Source organism: Octopus bimaculoides, chromosome 12 (genome assembly GCF_001194135.2).
Source record: "Octopus bimaculoides isolate UCB-OBI-ISO-001 chromosome 12, ASM119413v2, whole genome shotgun sequence".
In the NCBI taxonomy this organism is placed as follows: Eukaryota; Metazoa; Mollusca; class Cephalopoda; order Octopoda; family Octopodidae; genus Octopus; species Octopus bimaculoides.
In genome coordinates, this window is record NC_068992.1 from 7,533,204 (window position 1) to 7,557,744 (window position 24,541).

The 24,541-nt window shown below is 36.0% G+C and overlaps 1 protein-coding gene across 2 annotated transcripts in view; it reads left to right on the forward strand.

The window, feature by feature from the left end:
• LOC106870424 (serine/threonine-protein kinase mTOR) overlaps positions 1-24,541 on the forward strand; it is a 72,546-nt gene that overhangs the window by 36,472 nt on the left and 11,533 nt on the right. For both annotated transcript variants that reach the window (XM_014916489.2, XM_014916491.2), the window contains exons 26-53: positions 48-185; positions 1,117-1,259; positions 2,338-2,500; positions 3,060-3,193; positions 3,500-3,578; positions 4,620-4,756; positions 5,454-5,554; positions 6,756-6,871; positions 7,308-7,385; positions 8,417-8,524; positions 9,231-9,356; positions 9,462-9,593; positions 9,847-9,962; positions 10,992-11,109; positions 11,803-11,967; positions 12,531-12,628; positions 13,103-13,199; positions 13,666-13,764; positions 14,594-14,716; positions 16,596-16,778; positions 17,286-17,420; positions 18,400-18,574; positions 18,801-18,936; positions 19,368-19,515; positions 20,782-20,904; positions 21,429-21,511; positions 22,149-22,296; positions 23,110-23,245. In XM_014916489.2, coding sequence (XP_014771975.1) covers positions 48-185; positions 1,117-1,259; positions 2,338-2,500; positions 3,060-3,193; positions 3,500-3,578; positions 4,620-4,756; positions 5,454-5,554; positions 6,756-6,871; positions 7,308-7,385; positions 8,417-8,524; positions 9,231-9,356; positions 9,462-9,593; positions 9,847-9,962; positions 10,992-11,109; positions 11,803-11,967; positions 12,531-12,628; positions 13,103-13,199; positions 13,666-13,764; positions 14,594-14,716; positions 16,596-16,778; positions 17,286-17,420; positions 18,400-18,574; positions 18,801-18,936; positions 19,368-19,515; positions 20,782-20,904; positions 21,429-21,511; positions 22,149-22,296; positions 23,110-23,245 — 3,538 coding nt within the window. The remainder of the gene's footprint in view (positions 1-47; positions 186-1,116; positions 1,260-2,337; positions 2,501-3,059; positions 3,194-3,499; positions 3,579-4,619; positions 4,757-5,453; positions 5,555-6,755; positions 6,872-7,307; positions 7,386-8,416; positions 8,525-9,230; positions 9,357-9,461; positions 9,594-9,846; positions 9,963-10,991; positions 11,110-11,802; positions 11,968-12,530; positions 12,629-13,102; positions 13,200-13,665; positions 13,765-14,593; positions 14,717-16,595; positions 16,779-17,285; positions 17,421-18,399; positions 18,575-18,800; positions 18,937-19,367; positions 19,516-20,781; positions 20,905-21,428; positions 21,512-22,148; positions 22,297-23,109; positions 23,246-24,541) is intronic.

The following is a 24,541-nucleotide window of genomic DNA, read 5'->3' on the forward strand; positions in this document are numbered from 1 at the left end:
TATTTGATCGTTTTTATGAAGTTCATTTTTTTGTGTGTGTTTTTCAGGGTGGCCTAGGTGATGAAGCTCCTGAAGGACTGTTAACTAGGCGACGACAGAGGAAAAGGAAAGATTCAAATGCTGAAAATACTTCTGAGTTACCAATGAGCAAAAAATTACATGTATTTTTTACCAATTTGCAGAAGGTAACAAAAAACCAAAACCATTGCCATACTTTTCGGTTTTGTAGGTTTAGTTGCAGAAAACTGAAGTAAAAACACTGTGTGTGTGTGTGTGTGTGTGTGTGTGTGTGTGTGTGTGTGTGTGTGTGTGTGTGTGTGTGTGTGTGTGTGTGTGTGTGTGTGATGAGATAACCAGTAATCACATAAAATTGCAGGTTTTACGTCGGAGAAGGATGCTGTCACAACAGCTAAGGGTCCTTCACTCCTGGTTGTTTATACTAATTTGCCCATAGCTGGGACTCTGACAGGTCCTACTACTCCAGGTCAGAGTAGACCTGGAAACTACAATAGCTAAGAGGTGGTTTCACCCTCCACAAATCCCTGGAACTCCTGAACCATGCTTCCATTACCAGATGCAGTTTAAAGTCATACCCAGGACAGATATGCATATGTATGTGAGTATGTATATTTCATTTAATTAGAAGAAATACTGAAAAGTGAAGGGGAATTTTTCCAAGATTTAGCAGTTCTGCATGGGGCATGATAAATTAAGATACGTCCATGGACTTATTTACAAAATCAAAGCGAACATGAATTCACAGAGAAAATAGGACAACTCTGTAAGGTATGAATTGCATTGCACAAGAATTGCTCGACTAGTAGTCAGTGTCTGTTATTCTGATCAGGTTCCACAGTCTACAATTTGGTGGACATCATATTGCTAGGCTTGACTGACTGCTGAGTTCAAGAAATGTTTAAATCCTTGCATTCTATTAATTGGAGGAAGTCAATCAAAATGATTTGCTAATCATTAATTCACATGCACATTTTCATTGTCTTTTTTCTTTTTTTGGTAATGTGTATGGTTTGAAACATTTGAATATTAAAATAAGTGGAAAATAATTCTAATGATGAAAATTGAGGTTAATTACCATTGGCTATTTTCAAATTTCAGGTCCTCACGCCAGCTCGACGGGTTTCTAAAGAAGACTGGAATGAGTGGCTACGACAATTAAATATTGAGCTTTTAAAAGAGTCCCCAGTGCCATCGTTACGTTCATGTTGGGCTCTGGCTCAAGTACACAACCAACTAGCAAGGTGAGCTGTTCAGTGTTGATATATCTCCTTTATTAGTTGGTTCTAAGTTTGTCTCTTGTGTGATACTTATGACTCATTGGATTAAAATCAGAGAAACAGTCACAAGAGGCATGCTGGTTGACAAGAGCTAGCGAGGGAACTCATTTCTCCCAAAGAAAGGCCCACTCTGAAATACCAGAACTTGCCTCTCTTCACAGCAGGTGAACTCAGGCTGTTCTATAAATTTTGTTCCAAATTTACTTAACTGAAGAATCAATCAAGTTTAATTCTTGAACCTTTTTGATACCATTTCACCTGAGACCCTACAGCAAGACACCTGTTCCTGCCTGTCTGTTACACTAACTTTTCATCATCTGACACAAGATCACCTCCTCCAATGCCCTCTCAAAGATTCCTTGCAAAGTTACTTGGTGATCCTGCCAGTGCAGGTGCCACTTAAAAAGCACCCAGTCCACACTGTAAAGTGGTTGGCATTTGGAAGGGCATCCAGCTGTAACAGTCATGTCAAAACTGACCTCGCCTGTGCTGGTGTCACAAAAAGCACTCAATCCACTGTGCTGCAGTGTGGTTGGAGTTAGGGCATCCATGGCAACAGAAACATGGTAATGAAATGGTCAATTCTATAATGATTTGCACACAATTGGTGTCTATTTATTTACCTTTGTTTTTCAATGTCAGAAACTGAATGCAAAGAAAGTTGTCTGTTAAGTCTCTTGTGATGTTGTAGCTGACCTAAAGCTAACACAGACAGTAAATTTTGTCTCATAAAACACAGAAAATTAACAATGATAAGACCAGTTTCAATTTCTATCACTGACCAAATAAAAGTGTAAATTGTTAATGTTTTTGTATAAGTATGGGTTTTTTATCTTTGTCATTATTTTAAAGCTATATTTCTAAGATACACTATGTTTGAATGTTTCAATTATTTACTGTGAAAAAAAAAATACAATTAAAAAGTAAATTTTATTCATTAAAAAAAAAAAAGTAGTATGTGGTATTGTATGTTTCAAAGTCTTAATTCCAATCTAATTTCAATGTCTGTCTGTCTTGTTCTCCCTCTTTATTCGAATGGTAGAGATTTGTTAAACCCAGCCTTTGTATCCTGTTGGACTAACCTCAATGAAAGTCAGCAGGATGAGCTAGTGCAATGTCTGGAGAATGCACTAAATTCTCAGGAGATTCCAGAGGTCACACAAACACTTCTGAATTTAGCTGAATTTGTTGAACACTGTGATAAGGTTCGTGAGGATTTTTCATCTTCAAGCTTTGCTCCATGAAATTTGGCATTTAAAATTATTTTACATTTTGAATATCAGTTATTTTTGTCATTCTTGGCACAATCTTAGTATCAGTTCCGTATTTCTGTAATTCTTATAATTGTCAGTTATGTTTTCCTCATTTCCTGTGAATTTATGGTCAGTGACTTCTTCAGGTCAGATATGGTACCTTTTCCACTAATCTTCTGCTTCCATCAGTCAAACTCTGTGTCACCCACCATCAGTCAGCCTTTACTTCATCTATCATCTGTCAACTTCTACCTCAAACCATCATCAATCAACTTCTACTTCATCCATCAACTCTACTTCATCTGTCATCAGTCTAACCCTACCTGAAGCCGTCATCAGTCTAACCCTACCTGAAGTCGTCATTACCCAACCTCTGTACAAGTGTTTGTCAAGCCTTTGTTCAAATCATTTAATAAAATGTTAAACAGTTCTGACTACTATTTTTATTTTGTTTTGTTATTATTTCTCATTTTATAAATTTTATTTTGTTTAACATTTATTTGTTGTTTAGGGTCCCCTACCGTTGGAGCTAAAGGTCTTGTCTCAACGAGCAATGCGGTGTCGTGCCTACGCAAAAGCATTGCACTACAAAGAGGATGAATTCCATCGAGCTCATACACGAGAGACACTTGAAGCCCTCATCAGGTAACTTCATCATCCATTATTATTATTATTATTATATCACCACCATTGTCATTACTAATACAACTATTATTATTCTTACTATCACTATGATTAACCACATCGCTATTATCTCCACTACCACAACTGTTGTTGTTCAGAATCACCAATATCATAACCATTTTTGCTTTCACTACTCTCACCACCTCAACAAATTTCATCTCTCCTTATTTCTCATTTGTTTCATTATGTTCATTATGTCCACTGATGAAATTATGTAAAGCACCAACTGGGCTATTTTCCCATATGTTCCCTCTTCAATTATTCCAGCATCAACAACAAACTTCAACAGCACGAAGCAGCCGCTGGAGTTCTTGAATATGCTCGGAAGAACCGTCTTGCAGATTTGGTTAGTATTTTAGTTTTTCTTTGAGTTAGTTGACATTCATTTAACTTGTTTGGAGACAACAGACTTTATAAGAACTAAATATAACAATTCCTTCTTGTTTCTTGTTTGATAAATTGCAGGAACTTTGGCTTTTTTTTTTTCTTTTACATCCTCAAGTTTCAGATTATTTTTTGTGTGATTTCAAATATATTGATGCTTCCAGGGCAGTTGTTTTTATTAGTGAAGACGATTATCTGACGTGCCTGGGGTCACAATGCAATTTATGTCAAAGCTTTTGGAATAGATGAGAAATCAATAACTTTTTTTCATTTTTATATTTACATTTGTTCACGGCCCACATGTATCGTATACATCATAACTTTTATATCATATACATCATAAATATTTCAATATATGCCCTCATTTTCATCAATGATAATGCTTATGAAGGCAAATATTAAACAAATCATGGCCCAAAAGACTATCTAAAAGCCACTCACCAGTTCTCAAATATATGTACATAAAATTTTCAAAAATGTTTAGAAAAGGTTTGAGACCCTTAAGACACCTCAGTCTCCTCTATTGCTGACCCTGGAATAGATGAGTAACTTAACACATTGACCGTACAGCCAAGTATTGTATTGAAGTATGATCATCCTCATTTAATATCCATTATCCATGCTTACCTAGGTTGGGCAGTTTGATGGGAATTGGCAAGTCAGAAGACTGTACCAAGCTTTACTGTCTGCTTTGGCATGGTTTCAATGGCCGGATGATCTTCCTAATGCCAGCCACTTTACAGAGTGGCTTGGGTGCTTTTTACACCTGCACCAACACTAGTGAGGCCACCAGCTAACCTCCAAGACATGACTCCTGAATTGAGAGGGGAGTAGTTATAAAGGAGGAAAGGGTAAAATGTGATTGAGGGACAGGAACGAGTGTCTTGCCGGTGAGGAAATATGTGTCTACCCCAGTTGGAAAAGAGAAAGATGTGATGTTGAGTCAATGAGAAATAATTTAGTTTTTTTTGTTTTTGTTTTATATCTTTGATTTTTGTTTCAGATCGAGGAAACTTGGTATGAGAAGCTGCATGAATGGGAAAAGGCTTTGAAAGCCTATGAGAAGAAACAAGAAACTCATCCTGATGACAAGAATTGCATTCTTGGAAGAATGCGTTGTCTAGAAGCTTTAGCAGAATGGTAGGTTAATACTGAAATTAGAACTAGCTGTGGTTGTGAGGTTAAGGAGTTTGATTCTTAACCACATGGATTTTAGGTTCAATTCCAGTACAAAGCAGCTTGGGTGCCTTTTACTGCACCCCCATCTTGACCAAGGGAATTTGGTAAAAGGAAATTGCAGGAAGCCATATATATATATAGAGAGACACACATACATGTATGTCTGTCTGTGCCTGCATTTATATGAATGTTATTTCATGGTTGTCACCAGTTGAGCAAAGCAATGGTGATACAGCTATTCCTTGTCAACATTACGGCTACTTGCTTTGCACTTTCAGAGACCTGCAAAATAAATAAGCTTGTACTCAGAAGCAGGTAAGGATTAGCAATCCTTATGTAAGTGTTCAGTAGATGGAAACTGTAAGTAGCCAGGTGTATCTATCTATCTGTCTGTACACAGTTACTTAATTTGAGTGGAATGTTCTTTTCATTTTCTTTTTAGGATAAGAAATGTATCTGAAAGGTATTTTCTATTTGCTTTTGTTATTTTGTTTGTTCCCTTTTACATATTAAAGGTAGATGGATTTGGTATCTCGGTTAACAAATCTTTCTCTATGTGGCAGGATTTGAACTCAGACATATGAAACAAACTGTTCTGATGCATTTACCCTGGCTCTACATGTTCTAATTTAATGTTTTCTTTGTTGTTTTTCTTTAGGGGTTCCCTGAACCAACTTGCTAGTGATACATGGTGTATAGCAAACGATGAGCTCCGAACTAAGATGGCTCAGTTAGCTACTGCAGCTGCCTGGGGTCTAGGTTTGTTAATCCTATTTTTTACCTTCCACAAGAATAACAATTTCCACTAACTTTAACTTATGCTGGCTACTAAGGGATTTTCTATTCATCTAATAAAGTATTTTTATAAGTTACATGTACAACAATGCAATGGTGTATGACAGTGTGATAGTGTCTGACGGCAGTGTCTGGTAGTATAACCCTTTGGTTACATAATTAAATTTTATGGTTATCTCTGTCATCATCATCATCATCATCATCATCGTTTGACGTCCGCTTTCCATGCTAGCATGGGTTGGATGATTTGACTGAGGACTGGTGAACCAGATGGCTACACCAGGCTCTAATCTGATCTGGCAGAGTTTCTACAGCTGGATGCCCTTCCTAACGCCAACCACTCCAAGTGTATAGTGGGTGCTTTTACGTGCCACCGGCACGAGGGCCAGTCCGTTGGTACTGGCAACGGCCACGCTCGAAATGGTGTTTTTACGTGCCACCTGCACAGGAGCCAGTCCAACAGCGCTGGCAACGACCTCGCTCGAATGTTTTGTTCACATGCCTCCGGCACAAGTGCCAGTAAGGCAACGCTGGTAACGATCACGCTAAAATGGTGCTTTTTACGTGCCACCGGTACAGAAGCCAGACAGCTGCTCTGGCAGTGATCCTGCTCGGAGGGTGCTGTTGGCGCTCCACTGGCACGAGTACCAGTCATTAATTTGGTTCAGTTACGGTTTCATTTGCCCCAACAGGTCTTCGCAAGCAGGGATTTGTGTCCAAATAAGGAAAGGTATGCATAAGTAGGCTGGCTACACCCTGGTAATGGCCATGGGTTATGGCCTGACTTGTCTTGCCGGGTCTTCTCATGCACAGCATATTTCCAAAGTTCTTGGTCACTAGTCATTGCCTCAGTGAGGCCTAATGTTCGAAGGTGGAAAAAATAATTAAGAAGATCTTAAAAATTGGCATTTGTAAAATGTATCACTGGGGGTGTCTCCACTTCTTGCTGTATAAAGAAGCTTTTTTTTTTTTATTTATCAAAGCCAGGGGGTTAGGGGTGTAAAACAGCTTTCTGCAATTAGAAGTAATAAAGTTTTGAGTGGAAAATCTGCTTTCCACATTCAAAGGGTTAATGTTAGATGTGATGTGTAGGACAGTGTAGAGCAGCCAATGTGACAATGTATGGCAGTGTAATTATCTTTGTATCTTTTCCATTTGCTAAAAGGGGATTGGAATAGTATGGAAGACTACCTGACGTTCATCCCAAGGAACACTTATGAAAACTTCTTCTATAGAGCCGTCTTTTCTGTTCACAATGAAAACTATTCCCAAGCTTTTCAGGTAAACTTTGTTTTATTATCATCTCTTATATAAAATTGGCCAAAATCAATCTGGAGTGGGATGATGAGGGGGTGGGGTTCTAGAAAAACTTTTCTAAATTTTTTTCATAGAAAGATGCCCCTCTCCATCATTTTGAAAGTTGTGGTTAAAAAGAAATGGGGGGAAAATCCCCGTCAAAACAGAGTGGTTGCAGCTTGTTTGATTTTCCTGATCTGAAACCCTTATCCCCGCCACCTTCGAAAAAATTTCCCCCACAAATTTCTTTATAATCTATGCCTTTTGAAAAGTATTTGTGTAAAATTTCACTAAAACATATCCATTTTCCTGAAAGTTATGAGGGGGGAAAAAGTCAGATCATGTGAATTTTATTATTATTATCAATAATTTTATTATTATTATTATTATTATCAATATCTATATTTCTATTTTCCATAAGTTTATTGACAAAGCCAGGGATATTTTAGACACAGAGTTAACAGCAATGGCAGGAGAAAGCTATGCAAGAGCATATGGGGTAAGTTTTTACAGTTTATTTTACACCAGAATATACTTTTGTGTGTTGTTTTACATTTACTTGTAAGGGTTTTTGTTGAAATCATTTTTACAGCTGTAGAAGTACAGGTATGAATGTGTGGTTGTGAAGTTTCCTTCCCAGATATGTGGTTTGGAATTCATTCTTACTGCATGGTGCTTTAGGCAACTGTCTTCTACTGTAGAGCCGGACAACCAAAATTTTAGTATATTTTGTCCACAGAAACTGGAAGAAGCCTGTTGTGTGTATGGGTATGTAAATTAAGTAGGTGATGCTGTTATATAATCTCCACTGTTTGGAACTGACATTTATTCCATTTATGACTTGTTCTAACTGTAAATTTTGGTCTGAAAATTTGACTTGTATGCCAGAAAACATGGTATATGATACAATTTACTGATGCAACAAGCATGCAATAGCATCAGTTTTCTGTCTTGAACTGGGATGCAGTACTAGGACACCTCAGAAAAGATAACTTGCAGTCAACTTGGTGTATTGCATGAAAGTCTTGGCTTTTGGCTCATCTTTTAGAATTATTTGAAGTTCTTTCTTGTTCTGTTATCTCAATTTGGCAATATATTTCAGTACATTTGAAACCAATTTTTAATACAACTGTCAGTCAGAGATGAAATATATTTTTTAAAAAAGACACTTTAGTGGGTTAAATAGAGATCTGGTCATTTAATTATAATCCAACTTGATGAAATGGTCAAAATAGTTGGTTATGGAAATGGTCAAAACTACCTTGTAGATAGAGTTTAAAAAAAAATTTTTTTTTTAAAGTTTTCTTTTTCCCTAAATAATGTTTCCATTGATGAAAGCTTTAGCAGAGTGGTAAACTTCCAGAGAGCCAAATATGTGAATTGGTTTCATTTCCCAATGCAAATCATTTCACTTGCATTGTAGTGCTCTTAAGAACGGCATAAATGTTGAGGCTTTCCAATGAATTTGCTTCTAAATTTGTTGACTTATGTGATTCCTATGTAGAAAAAATGAATGTTTGTCTGTTGTAGCCAATGGTAAATGCTCAGATGTTATCTGAACTGGAGGAAGTAATTCAGTACAAATTGATACCAGAGCGGCGAGATGTTATTAAACAGATGTGGTGGGACCGATTACAGGTAATTATGAAACATTACTGACTCTTTATTGTCAAATTGAAATGTTTTTCATTATATAAAGGTTAATTCAATGGTGACAAACTTTCTAAAAGTTGATGTTTAACACCCAACATGAATAATTTTCTTTTAATATTAGTACTGTCATTGATAAAGTACAAGCATCTCTCCTTTTACAATGAAATGTTTCTTCTCTACCTGGAGAAACCAATTTTCTAAAACCTAATGGTATATTTACGGTAGATGGTACATTATGGAATTCGGATTACTCGGTCATAAATTCATTGTTTTGAATTAATCATGCATTCTCATAACTTTGAGGTTTCAATGAAGTGATTGTTTATTTTTAGAATGACATTGTAGGGTATGTGTGAGAGGCCAGACCTGGCAACTTTGTATATACACACCAGGTAGAATATTTTGGCCAGATACGGCCAGTTTATATGTAAAAGTGTCAGAAATATGATTTCTTTTTTTAAATTAGCCATTAACTCACTAAAAACTCATTAAAAACTGCATAATTTATGTCTACTAAATACATTATTATTTCTTTTAAAACGATGGTGTCTATTTACTTTTGAAATACCTGTGTATATTATGGGGCATTGCTGTAAAAAGACAAAAGGAGAGGAGGGGGAAAAAAAGTGAAAATTTCTAGATTTAGGGTTAATGTTTATCTATCAGTGTTCTATTTGTTATTACTATACAGGGTTGTCAAAGGGTTGTTGAAGACTGGCAGAAAATTATACAAGTTCGATCATTGGTAATTAGTCCTCTGGAAGGAGTCAAAACATGGTTGAAATATGCCAGTCTTTGTCGGAAGAGTGGCCGGCTGGTAAGTTAAAGTTTCTTGACTTATTAATTCGTTTGTGTGTGTGTATACACACATACACACGTTATTGTTGCTAATCTTTTTTTTTTTTTAAATTTTATTTTGCAGGCCCTGTCACAGAAGACCCTCGAGATGTTAATGGGTGTAGATCTCTCCAAACAAAGCAACAACAATTTACCTACAGATATGCCAATGGTTACATTTGCATACATCAAACATATGTGGCTCTGTAATCAAAAGGTAAATTTATTACTAAAATTCCCATGAAACAGCTGAGAGTGTGTGTATGAGTCAATGGTCTTTAATTCAACTTCATATTCTTTGTGGTTAAGTTTTAGTTTTATCCCACAACTACTTTCACTGTTGTGTTAATTTGGGATTGGTATTTCTGCCTTTTTTTTTTTTTTTTCTTCCTAAACTCGTTAAAGAACTTTCATAACATACTCATCAAAAATGCAATATAAATTCTCATCTGTTTTTATTAATTATACAGCAAGACAGTTTTGCAGCCTTGCAACAATTTATTCATCAAACCCAACGACAGAGTGAAGTCCTGCTGTCCACTGGAGATGCGGCTGCTGTCACTGAACTTCGTAAACTATTAGCCAGGTAAGATCATTTTTAATCGTTCTATGTTGCATGCCTGAAAATACAGCACATGATTTCACCAAGTTGAATTTTGCAGACCAAAATTTACAGCCAAAAAAAAAAAAAAAAAGATAGGTTAACTTATACATCAAGATGACTTTGGAGGACCAGAAATTCCATGTGAAATACAGCAGAAGTTTGAAAGATAGTGATGGTGTTTGAATGCTTAAACTGTATTCTATGTTGACTTGTATGCTGGGAAATATTGTAAATCATTGCATGAAATCACATCCACAGGTTTAGGCTTGGATAGTGACATAAGAAAGTTGAATGTTTTGATCCAGCAGAGAATTGGGGCAGGTGTAAGGGGAACCAATTCCAGTATATTATTTACTGCTTTCTGAATTTGTCTCTAAAGATAGTAAAAGATTGGTATTTCTGTCACATCAAAAAGTTAGAGCTGGGAATTTCCATTGCAAACCTTTTTTTTTTTCTTCTTAATTTACAAATAAATTTTATAAGAAAAATGAGGTGTTTTTAATTTATATAAAATTCATGTAGTCACTACAGTAGATGAACAAGTAAAACATTAGTTCTATTATAACTGATTGATTTTATGTTAGACAATTGCATGTTAGTGGTGTCAGACATAGCATGCTGACCATTATATAACTTGTTTTATTCTCTTCTGCACATTACATTTTTATTCTTCTCTGCCGTTATATGAATTCAGTGTGCACATGCGCATTGTGTGTTCATACTTCGCTTTTTCAGTTCTTATTCAAAACTGTTTATGTATCACAACCATCTCACGAATGTGAGTTTGTGAGGAGCAATTCGTGCTTCAATGAGTGTGAAAAAAGTATGTTAGGAAGACTATTGAAACAATACAAAACAAAAATATAGAGAACGGTAATCTGGCAATAAAAAGATTAAAACAACTTTTACTGAATTTTTTGATAAAAAAATAAATGTTCGAATTTATCTTTGGAAATGGTAACAGTTTTATTTTGTAATTATTTTTTCAAATTATCTTCAAATTTGTTCCAGATGCTACTTGAAACAAGGAGATTGGTTACTCGAATTAAATGGTATTGATGATAGCTCAATTGCAAAAGCTTTAGACAGCTTTAAAATGGCCCAGGATAGAAACAAGAATTGGTATAAAGTATGTAATTCAGAGATTGTTTTTTGTTTTTTTATAATTTAATGTAGGTCTTTTCTCTGGAAGGAAAGGATCAACATCCTAATTTAATAAGGTCTACATTGCTTTTGTAATTGAACAGCTGCTAAAAAGATAGTTTTTAATTAAACAGTAAATGGATAGAATTTTAATTTCATTAATGACTAAATATGTGATCTGGTCACTTAAATTTTTAATTCCCTCCATGCCGCTTGTTATCACTGATTAATACAAAGTGTAAAAGTGTTGTTGAGAAGTTTGAATCTGAATTTGAAGGATTGAAAGATGTGTAAAGGTATAGAAAATCCTTGTAGGGGTATGTCAACTACCCTGTCAGTACCTATCACAAGCGTGAAAGAAAACAGTATTACTGTCAGAAACCAGGATTGATCAACCACACCTTTTTGGTTTTATATCCTGTTCACTGCTCCTTTGTCTCCTTCCATGTGTTCTTCAGAAATGTATTTCTTACATAATAAACCTCCCTACATTCTGTATAATGAAACTACCATTCTCATTCTCGGTCTTATCAATGACAGCCTCATAGATAACATAGTTAATAGGCTCTCTTCAGATTAAAATAATTTTTTGTAAAATGTTGAAGGTGAAAGAAAATAGTTAAAACTAATAACTATTGTTTGACGAATAGCTTGTCCTTTAATCTTTGTCTCTTCACAGGCTTGGCATGCTCTAGCTCTAACCTACTATGAAGCCGTTTTGTATTACAAAAAGAAAGAAATGTCTGCTGCAAACCTCTCTGCATCATCAGCAAGTCAAACTGAAGGGGCTGTAGCCACTGGGAAAGAAGCTCCTCCAGACATTGGTATGAAGGCACAAAGCCATGTGAGTAGTTCTCTTATAATTCCTTCTCTTCTCACTCCTTGATTTTCCTTAACAAAAATAAAGGGAAAATCTAAACTATATATGCATACAAATAATACATACAGTACCTAATTACATCTATACAACAAAATCATAGAAACTAGTGAAATGGAATATTTTATTCATAACTTGAAGATAAATAATATTTTTTATAAAAGACCAATAATATTCAGTTCATGAATTACTGTTTAAGACAGTTGAGAATTGTTTGCTTTAGATTCTTTATCAAATCTGATGATGCTATATAATTAACATTTTGAATACCAACCTCCTTGAGACCCCTTCTGCTTCTGTGCTACAAACATCAGGTTTAAAATGGTCTAAACTAAAATCTTCTATCAAAATTCCAAGTTGAATTCTGAATATCATCTTAATAATGACAGTTATTTTACTAAATTCTCCATTATTTTCAAAATTGAAACAGGCAGTATACTTTTAATAAAATATAACAACAAAACAGTTAATGATTCCATCCATATTGGAAAAAAAAAAAGGTTGATATTTTTTTTTGGTTTCTCTTGCAGAACACACCTAATATTTTACTACATTGCGTTCCTGCAGTTCGTGCTTTATTTAAAGCCATCTCACTATCAAACCAGAACAGTTTACAGGACACTCTGAGGTATGAATTTCTGTTTGGCTAATTAACATTATTTATAATTGTAATTACTGGCTAAAGTCTTGGCATAGTGAAATGTTGGACTAAATATTTTCAACTGTTGATTTTGTGACTTATTTTCTGAGTTCATATTCTTCTGGAACCAACTTGACCATTTGTTTCTCAAAGTCGGTAAATAAGTACTGGTACTTATCATCATCGTTTAACGTCTGTTTTCCATGCTGTCATGGGTTGGACGGTTTGAGTGAGGTCCGGAAAGCCAGCAGCTGCACTAGGCTCCAATCTGAATATATTGATACAAGATACCATGTGACTCTTATTTCATTAGAGTCACATGGTGAGAATTCTTCTATGAGTCAAAATACCAATGCCTTTGCTGTTCTTTCTGTTATTAGATATTAATTCCCTGCCTTCCTTTATTTCCCCCAACACTGTCTCTTTCTAAATACGAACTTGGGACTGTTTCAATTCTTTCAGATTGCTAACACTGTGGTTTGACTACGGTCACTATTCTGAGGTGCATGAATCCTTGATTGAAGGGATAAAAACCATGCAGATTGAGAACTGGCTGCAGGTAAGTGTGCTGACATGTTGCATCCTCTCTATTGTCGGAGACAAACATCTTGCTCCTCTTAGCAATGATCAGCAAAGAAATATATTCATGAAGACCAAAACAGATGCAATAAACTCTAAAATTTAGCACAAGTTAAGCTTATATCCATGTATTACTCTCTCTTTTTTTTTTTGTTTGTCTGTCTCCTATCTCTCCATCCCTCCTTCTCTCTCTCTCCATCCCTCTTTCTCTCTCTCCATCTCTACTCCCCTCTCTCCATCCCTCCTTCCTCTTGCACCTTCCACCTACCCTGTCTCTTCCCTCTCTCTCTCCTCCACCCTCTCCTCCCTCCATCTAGTTAGACACATTATAGTCTTTGTTACTGACATGCTTTATTTGACAGATCATGTCCCCCTCCCCACTAGCTCTTGCATAACACAAGGCACAATTTGTTTGACACTTCTAATTGACACAATTTGTTTGACAGGTCATACCCCAGCTGATTGCCAGAATTGACACTCCTCGTCATTCAGTCGGGCGACTAATTTCACAGTTGCTAATTGACATTGGCAAAGCTCACCCCCAGGTAAGATAGGGTTTCTGCATTATTTTTTTCTTTTTTAATATTTATTTGTAAGATGTTTGTTAGTGTGTATGCATGCACCTGAGATTCACCAGTTTATATTTGTTAAATGATTGCATCATACACATCCACACAATGTTTATGTTTGTGTATGCATGCACATTATGTTCATGAATTTATTGTTGCTCTTGCTTCTCAACTGGTGTTTCAGTAGCCATCTTGTACTCTATGTAAAGTACCATATTTCATGGCATATAAGTTGAAGCTTTCAGACCAAAATTTACAGTCAGAAATGGTAGATCAACTTATACAGCAAAATAGCTTTGAAAGATCAAAAATTTTATGTGAAATGCAGCAGGATTTGGCATGATAATAGCACTGTTTGAATGTTTACACTATATATAACATTGACTTGTATGCCAGAAAATATGGTGACTGGATCTCTGTTGGTTTCGACCATGAATATTCATGTGTTCAATCAATTGAACACACACACACACACACACACACACACACACACACACACACACACACACGCTCATTGTGTTGATCTTTAAATGGCTTCCCTTCCATTTAGTTTGTAGGAATATACCATTTTCAATTAGTTTTAAAGTTAATAAAGAATTTAATAAAATAGCTTTATTCGTAGTAATTGGTGTTTGGTATATAACATGAAATTTTGATGGAAAGTTTTTAGACCACTCTAAAACAGGTAATTCACATCATAAAACAAAAATCGGTTTGAAGTTGTTAATGCTAAAAGGATTTAACATAAAACTCTAAAAGAAAATATAATTCTTTTTTTGTTTTGTTTTTTTCTTTTCCCATTTAGGCTCTTATCTACCCGTTGACAGTAGCATCGAAGTCCAGTGTTTTAGCTCGACAAGCTGCCGCCAACAAAGTTCTTAAGAGCATGTGTGAGCACAGTAATACTCTGGTAAAACAAGCCGTTCTGGTAAGTTCCATTTTAAACTCAGAGATATGTTTTAATTATACTAACTAGTATTATTGAGAAATTGTTTGTATTACTTTCAGTGAGTATCATTTGACTTATTGTTTAGCCTTTAACTATATTAACTATTAACTTTGGACCTCACAGAGGGGATGATAGGGGACTGACTCCTGGGGGTTTGCTGTGCTTGAGAAGACACATCAAGCTGAGTAAAATCGTGGTTGTCCTTGAAACTCTCTCCAGCTGAGTGTTCCTAATTCCTAATCTTGTGGGTCTGTGGCTGCTGGTTCCATGTAAAATGCACCCATTACACTCTGTAAAGTGGTTGGCATTAGGAAGGGCATCCAACCATAGAAACCATGCCAGAACAAACATGGAGCCCGAGCAGCTCCTGACTGTCCAACCCATACCATCATGGGAAACAGACACTAAATGATGATCAATAAATATGAATTTATATGGAAAGACATCCGAGCGAGATCGTTGCCAGTGCCCCTGGACTGGCCCTTGTGCTGGTGGCACGTAAAATACACCATTTCGAGCATGGCCCTTGTGCCGGTGGCACGTAAAAGCACCCACTACACTCTTGGAGTGTTTGGCATTAGGAAGGGCATCCAGTTGTAGAAACTCTGCCAAATCAGATTGGAGCCTGGTGTAGCCTCCTGGTCCACAAGTCCTCAGTCAAATCGTCCAACCCATGCTAGCATGGAAAGCGGACGTTAAACGACGATGATGATGATTGTTCTCTATAATAAAATAATTTGATTATCAACTTATCGGGAACAACAGTTAAGTACTTTGGGGGTTGATTTGATTGTTCCCTCTCCTTCATTTGTGACCCTAAATCTTTGTTAGCCAGTATTGTCATCATGATCATTATTTTTCATGCTGGTATGATTTGGACAAAACTTCTAAAAACAGTCTGGATGCTTCTCTTGATGCCAACTTTTCCTTGATTTTTCAAGTAAGCTGCTTTATTCCATGTCTTCATACTTCAGCCTATCAAACTGCACTGTTTATGCTAAGACATGTAAAGACACGTGTGCACTCACATATAGGTTGCCATACAATTGCTGTCTATCACGTTGTTGGTCAAGCCAGACTTAAAGAAGTAATTGTTCAAGGTGCCATGCAATGGGACTGAACTCAAATCCATGTTGTTGCGAAGGAAACTTTTTAACTACACATCCATACCTGCATGTTAAGTATCATTACCACCATCATTGATTTGACATCCACTTTTCCATGCTTTCATGGGTCAGACAGGATTTATTGAGGCAGATTTTCTATGGCCAGATACCCTTCCGGTTGCCTGTATATATGCACTAAAATTAGTATTATCTAGGTACACACACACACACACACACACACTGGTATGTTGGTTTTATATTTGCTTAGTGGTTTGGCCAAGAAAGATTGAAAGAATTATGTGTTTCACTTAGTGATTTTAAACAATGACCTTTGTTTATGGTGTCATTTGCTTACAGTTTACTGTGAAAGCATGTCTGGGTTTCTTGACATGTTTCACTCAGTGATTGCAAACAAAAAGGCTTGTTTCAAGTTCTTCATGTAAGTATGTCTGGGTTGTTTGCTGTTCAAGAGACTGAAAGATTACAACCTGCAAATAGGCAGAATTAACAACAGGAGCAACATCAAGACATGGAAAACTCTTCTCCAACCTACTGCCATCTGATTCATGTGAGCAAAGAAAAGTAAGACTTTGCTCTATTCACATGTATCAATGATGAATCCAGATTGCTTTTCTAATGTTGTTTTCTATACAAAGGTTCCCAAATGTAATGCACACTAAAATTTACAGTGTTTTTGCAATTCTTTACCTGAAAGATGGCTGAATATTTCTCTTATTGTTGTTGTTTTTCAGGTGAGTGAAGAATTAATCCGTGTGGCCATTTTATGGCATGAACTATGGCATGAAGGCTTAGAAGAAGCTTCTAGGCTCTACTTTGGGGAGAAAAACATCAAAGGGATGTTTGAAACTCTTGAACCTCTACATCGTATGATGGACAGGGGACCTCAAACCATGAAAGAAATCTCTTTTAGCCAGGTGAAAACATTATTTCTTTGCTCATTGTCATTGATTTAATATTTTTTGTTATATCTTTATTGTTGTTGATTTCTTTTTGATCCTTGTTAAACCCACATTTTGGATATTGTATTTTGTCCTTTTGTATTGTCTTCAATGTCGTGGGCCCTTGTGATCAATAAAAGCCGGCAGTATTGTTATAGCATAGAAAATATGCTTCAGGGATAATTTTTGTAAACTCTTTTCTGAGTTCATACCCTACCAAGGTCAATGTTTCCTCTCCTGGGGGGGGTGGTCAATAAAATAAAACACCAGTCAAGTACTGAGGTCAATTGTACTGACTTAATGCCTCCCTCCAAATTTGAGGCTTTTTGGTCTATATACTTAAATTAGAAACTTTTTTTTGAAACTGAGTGGAAATAGGGGGCGCTGCAGTTCCACAGTGCCTATACACAAGCTGCCATTGGGTTTGAACTTGTCATTTTCTTTTTATTCCTTGCCATTACCTTGACTTTTTATTCTTATTAGGCATATGGCCGAGACTTGCTTGAGGCCCAGGAGTGGTGCAAGATATACCAGCGTTCAGCGCTGCTGAAAGATCTTACACAAGCCTGGGATCTTTACTATCAGGTCTTCCGGCGAATAACCAAGCAACTCCCTCAGGTTTGTCTCCTTCACTTTCATCATCATCATCATCATTGTTTAAGGTCTGCTTCCCATAACTAGCATGGGTGGGACATTTTATTTTTAAAAATTATTTCTAACAGTACTTTCTCATTTAACTTGTCGTAGAAAGGGTAAGGTTACTAGTGTGACTAATTATAATATATTCATTACTGATATAACTAATTACAGTGGCCTCATCATGCTGTATTGTATTTTCTGGCATACAGGTCAGCAGAGTTATATACTACCGCAACTTGTATGCTACCTGTAGGGTAAACATTTAAAGCATCACTATTTTTACAATTCCTGCTGCATTTCATTTGCAGTTTGTGGTCCTCCAAATCCGTCTTTGTGTATAAGTCAACCTACTTTTTAGGGGCCGTAAATTTTGGTCTCAGAAATAGTGGAAAACCTGGTAATTATTTGTCATGAAAAAACAAAACAAACTAATAATGGTTAATATAGCTTGTGAAATGCAGCAGGATTTTGAAAGATAATAAAGATGTTTGGATGTTGCCACTGTTATACTGCATTCACTTGTATACCAGAAGATATGGTATATTATTGCAACTGTTATTGGTGATGATTTTTTTTGTTTTTGTTTTTGTTGTTTTCTCTTCATTTTCCCTTGTTACAGATGGAATGGTTATTATTTTTGTGAGACATTCTTACTTGACTTTCCACTGCTAATTATTCAAGAATGGAACCTTATTTTTCTTTTTACTTTATCCAGTTAAACATAGTGAGGCAAATAGTTTTGTGCTTTGTCCAACAACATGTTATCACAATCTTTAATAATTCTGAACCTTTAACTCATCTTACAGCTTCAGCATAAATATAATGTATTGCTCTCTTTTTTTATTGATTTAACTAAGAGATAATCATCTCACTGTATTTTCTTTAGATGTGTCAGATTTTTTTTTTAAATGGTATTTTAATATTAAGATTCCTCAACTGATGTGGTTCTTCTGTTTAGTTAACTTCTTTGGAATTGCAATACATGTCGCCAAACTTACTGCGGTGTCAAGACTTGGAACTGGCTGTCCCCGGCACATATGACCCGAACCAGCCTGTTGTGTGCATCCACCATGTTCAAACTACTCTCCAAGTGATCACATCCAAACAGCGACCTCGAAAATTGAGCATATATGGTAAGATTTTGAAATATATTAAAATTTTCATTCATTTTGACACATAACAATAAGCTGATGGTTTTTGTCTTCTTTTTTCTTGGTTGTTTTAGATCCATTTTCCCATTTTAACAAGAATTGAATAGACTTTACCTGTTTGTATCAATTGTATCAAGAGTCTGTGATGAAGATATAATCTTTGAATTAGTAGTAAGGTGTAATGTTATTATTTTGTCAAATTTTCCAGGTAGCGATGGCAAGGATTATGTCTTTCTTCTAAAAGGACATGAAGACCTTCGACAAGATGAGAGAGTGATGCAATTGTTTGTTTTAGTCAACTCATTATTGGCAAACAATCCAAAAACATTCCGCCGAAATTTATCGTAAGTTTTACTTACAAATGTTGCATGTTTTTGTCTAATATTCTACCTGTCTCTTTTACTATCCTTTGAACAGTTTCTATTCCTCTGAGTTCATCATATTTATATCCTTTTTTCCCTGCTTGCAAGGGTTAGACAGGTCTTCTGGAGCACAACATATTGCTGCACAATGCAGTCACTTGTCGTCTCCTTTGTGAAGTTCAGTATTCTGTTTCATATCTGTATTTTGTCTCTGCTTAAGCTTCCTTGATATGTGGTTTTTATTTCCTGCCACTTCTACATCTCAACTCCCAGGCCCTCATGCTAAACTCTCTTTTCAATCCTTTTCTTCCATGAAATCTCTTCCTCTGGAACCGTTTCCCTCTTCATCTCCCATCCAAATACTACTCTGAACTCACTTCACCTAACAGCATTACTTTTCATTTGTTTTACAGGATAACTCGATATGCTGTTATTCCACTGTCTACTAATTCTGGCCTCATTGGCTGGGTGCCTCACTGTGATACACTACACTCTCTCATCAGAGATTACCGTGAAAAGAAGAAGATCCTGCTCAACATTGAACATCGCTTAATGCTTCGGGTAATTATCACATTACATATTTGTTATATCAAGGATCTTGGGGAACAACCTACACCAACATACTCCACCCTTGACCCCTAGACAGATATGCTCTGCCACCCTATCAAATGCTATTGAACAGTCCAGCCTATGCAAGCATGAAAAGCAGATTTAAAATCACCATCATCATCGTTTAACGTTCGCTTTCCATGCTAGCATGGGTTGGACGATTTGACTGAGGACTGGTGGAACCCGAAGGCTACACCAGGCTCCAATCTGATTTGGCAGAGTTTCTACAGCTGGATGCCCTTCCTAATGCCAACCACTCCGAGAGTGTAGTGGGTGCTTTTACGTGTCACCCGCACGAAGGCCAATCAGGCGGTACTGGCATCACTAAGCAGCTGATTAAAAGCTAATCCAATGTTCTCAGTATAGATTTAAGTAAAATTTATCCTCTGCTGAAATGAATTACAGTAATTCTTGATTTGATACACTTTTGTCCTCTCTTACGACAGCATTCACTTTTGCTCTTCAGAATCGGCTGATCATATGATCATCTCCACTTAGACATTCCCTACTTATTACCCATACTGTCCTCACCACCACCACACCTGGCACTGCACTAACCATTGTCTCCATTTATTCTACCTCAGAATGTTGACTGCCTGGAATTTCCTCCCTGCCCACGTTATTTCTTCAACTGAACTCGTATGAAGGCGGACTTTAGAGTTCATAGGCTGACTGTGAAGGAGTGATGCTAGAGCTGTGAAATCTTGCATGTATTTATTTCAGTGCTTCTTAATAACTGCGTTATTTTTTTCCAAGTAAACTGATGTCTGTCTGTTCAAAGAAGAGTTCAAAGTAACTAGTAGCTACTTTTATTGAAAATGGACAAAATTTGGCATTGTTCTGTTATCATATAACTGCAGGAAAAGGGTTTAGCTCCCAAGGCCATCCATGCTGATATGGTCCTTGCATTAGGAAATGATACTCCAGCTTTATCAAAAGTGCAAAAGTGGGCAGCTGAATTTAGGAGAGGAAAGGAGTCTTGAAGATGGTCCAAGGTCTGGGTGTCCTGCAACTGCCACCACTGAGGAAAACATTGTGTTCATCACATTGTGATGGATCACAGGTGATTGACTATCAATCAAATCACCAATGCTATTAGCATATCACACAAGAGAGTTGAGAATGTCTTGCACAATGAACTTAGTATGACAAAAAAATTTTTTTTCTTATTTCAATATTCTTCTCTTAATTGTTGTTGTTTTTGGCTTAATTTTCAAGATGGCTCCTGACTATGACCACCTTACATTAATGGAAAAAGTGGAAGTGTTTGAGCATGCTTTGGAACACACCCAAGGTGATGACCTTGCTAAGATTCTCTGGTATAAATCACCAAGTTCTGAGGTTGGTAGTTTCCAAACCTTGCTTGTCCTCTTCCTAATTATTTCATATTATTCCTTGATTTATAATTGTTCTTTAATGACAAATCAGTAAACTTTGTTGATTGTTACACATGTAAAAAATTGTTAAAAATAATTGTTTACTATTTGAGGTGAATTTTTATTTTTTTTTATAAGTTTCTTAAGAACCCTTATTAACGGTTTCCTTTGCTTTTGGTTTTTTATCTTACTGATTATTTCATCTGGAAATCTAATTCTCCATAACCTGCTACGTGTTTGGCCTTTTGGGTTTTTATTTATTTATTAATATATTTCCTCTGATGACGTTACAAAGTAGTATTTTGCACTTGACTCTTTTCTTCAGTTCCTTGTGGACTTTACCTTAACATAGTTGTGGCATTTGTTATCCCATCACCATCACCACCATCATCATAATCATTGTCATCAAATTAGCAACCAGATATTTATGCTTGAAAAACCAGAAATCCTTTAAAAATCAATCCCCTTTTCTGTCCTTGTTTCTTTCAGGTTTGGTTTGATCGTCGAACGAATTATACTCGTTCATTGGCTGTTATGTCTATGGTTGGATATATACTTGGTTTAGGTGACAGGTAAATACCACTGGTACCTCATCTCGTTTATCAGGCAGCTGATAATTAACAACTTCACTCTAGCTAGTTTTATCTGCATCTAATATTTGTGAATTTACGAAGTGGTAGACTGGCAGAATTGTAAGAACATCTTAGAAAATACCATGCAGTATTTAGTTATAATCCTGTTGAGGTCAGCTTTACCTTTCATCCTTCTAGATTTGGTAAAATAAAATACCAGCCAATTAGTTTAACTGCTCTCTTAGGCTCTTAAACTTGTGCCTATGTCAAAAAACAATATTTATGAGTTTAAAAGAAAGGTGCATGTCCCTTAAGGCCTTTATAATATCAACTTTTGTCCCTGTATTTCCCAAAATCAAATTTTATCAAAAATCAATCTTGTTTACATTCTTATCATTATCATTGTTGAACATCCATCTTAATGGAATAAATATCTCTTTATTGCTCACAGGGGACAAACAGGGACAAAGGGATTAAGTCAATTACGTCGACCCCAGTGCATAACTGGTACTTATTTAATCAACCCCGAAAGGATGAAAGGCAGAGTCGACCTAAAATGCTAAACAGTTAATCATTTCTTTGTCTGATTTTTTTTTTTTTTTTCCTGCTAATGTTGAAATTTATGTTTTAATTCTAGACATCCTTCTAATTTAATGTTGGATCGTATGAGTGGTAAAATTATACACATTGATTTTGGTGATTGTTTTGAAGTTGCAATGACTCGTGAAAAATTCCCTGAAAAAATTCCATTCCGCTTGACTCGAATGCTTATTAATGCTATGGAGGTAAATCATATATTTCTCAACTCTTTACCATGTTTTGTTCCTTTTATTGTTTCTCGAAGATGAATTCTGATATATCTACTTCTATGAATCCTTCAGGTTAAGAGATGAAAGACCAGGCACTGTTTGTGCTTCAGCTCCTCTGAATAATTAGTCCTGTTGTGGTAATAGTCATAAATATATGACTGCTTCCAAAATAATTAGGAGTCTCAGAAATTCAGAGACAATTACAGCAGCGATCTCTGACCATTTTTGCTCCATGGACTGCTTTCATGCAACACAATTTTTCCACAGACCAGGACATCATTCACATAAAAAAGTGCATAATATATAATTCAATTGTTAAAACCATAAAGTCTAGCAGTATGAGATATGGATATATATATTTATTTAGCCACATGACTTCCATAGGATTACAGCTGTTTCGCAACCATTTTCATGAAGTATTAATTTCAGCATAGAAGAAATTATGCAGATGTGTTTGAATTAATATGTATGCTCAGCATTACACAATACAGTTGTATATTCATAATTTAATGCAAATAAAGAAAGCTAGCTCATCTGATCACCAAAACATTTTGCTTACACCAACAGCTCAATGCAAGTGTAATTATTGCATTGTATATAATGCACTTTATTTCTATTATTACATTGTTATACACACACACACACACACATAGTACTCTTTGGGTGGGGGCTGTAAATTTTGGTCTAAAAATTTTGACTTGTTTGCCAGAAAATAGTGTTCAAGTTGTATTAATGCTTTTACTCCACATTGATGTAGTGTTCAAATAAACAAGCACATATTTTCCACAGGTAACTGGTATTGATGGCATTTATCGACACACTTGTGAAAGTGTCATGTCAGTTCTCCGCGAATACAAAGACAGCCTGATGGCTGTTCTGGAAGCCTTCGTCTATGATCCTCTACTCAATTGGCGATTAATGGATGGTAAACTGTTTTCCAACTTTCTCAACCTTTGTTAATATAATAGCCCCATCTCACACTAACTAATTATGAAATATATATCATTGCATGTAAGCTAAATTTCAACTAATTAATTAACATGAGTTCTCATTTTTATTGTCATTTTTATTGTCAAGTCATGTCACTTGTAGTTGAGGCATTGTAAATGTCTTATCTCAATCAGTCATGGACTGATTGAGATAAGAATGGCAAACTTAACGCAAACCTAATGAATAGCAAACTTAACGAAAAATTACTTTTTTAATTTGTTTTCGTAGTACAGCCCACTGAGCCATGTCTCATGAAGGTGACTTCTCAAAATAGGCTGCCCATGCCTTATCTCAATGTTCTGCCAACTTACCATTTGTGAAGATTAATGGAATGTCAAGTTTTCTTTCTCTCATCTAAAACTATGGGCTTTTTGAAGTGAAAGTATCCTTCCCTTCTTGGAAGCTAGCAAATGTTTGATTTCTTTAGTGATGGCCAGATTGAAAATTTTCACTGTCTAATCACATAATTATAGTATGATTAATAATGACTAAAAGAACCCTTAATGATCAAGTTTCACATAAATCTTAAAAATCAAATGAATAAAACTGAGGTAAAATATGATGAAAGACCTTTTGGTCATGACCAGATGTGTTAGATATATGTTGGTTATGTTCATAAGATAGTGAATTGACCATTATAAGAACATTGGATAGAATACTTTGTAGTATTTGTTCTAATTCTGCACTGCAAGTTCAATTCTCAAACTGGTCAGCTTTGCCTTCCATCCATTTTTGGGGATCAGTGAGAAAGACAGAACCAGTCCAAATTGGCAGAACTGTTAGAACATCAGGCAAGATTCCTTCAGCTATCTCGTCTGTTTGTGTTCTGATAGTTTGGCACCGGTATTGTCTTGCTGTCTCCCTCTGCACCCAAGTCGGTGGCTTTTCCCTTGGCTAAACATTGGTTGCATGGAGAAACTTGCATGCATGGGTGACTATCTTCTGAAAGAAAAAAAAAAAAAATCATGCTCAGGCCTGTGCATACCTGTACTGATGCAGGGTTGGCATTGACCAAGAGAGGCCTTTTAGGATTAAATTATCTAATATGTCCTTACTATAGTCAAATTGCTAGGGTATGATTTGAGGAGTACTTAGCTACTATTTCTAGCTGGTTGAACAACCATGCAATTGCCTTTCCTTTCATGTGATGAAGGTAAAGTTTGTGATTTTTAAAAAAATGGTGAAGGTAGCCATTCCCCCCCCCCTCATGTTTTATCAGTCATGACATTTT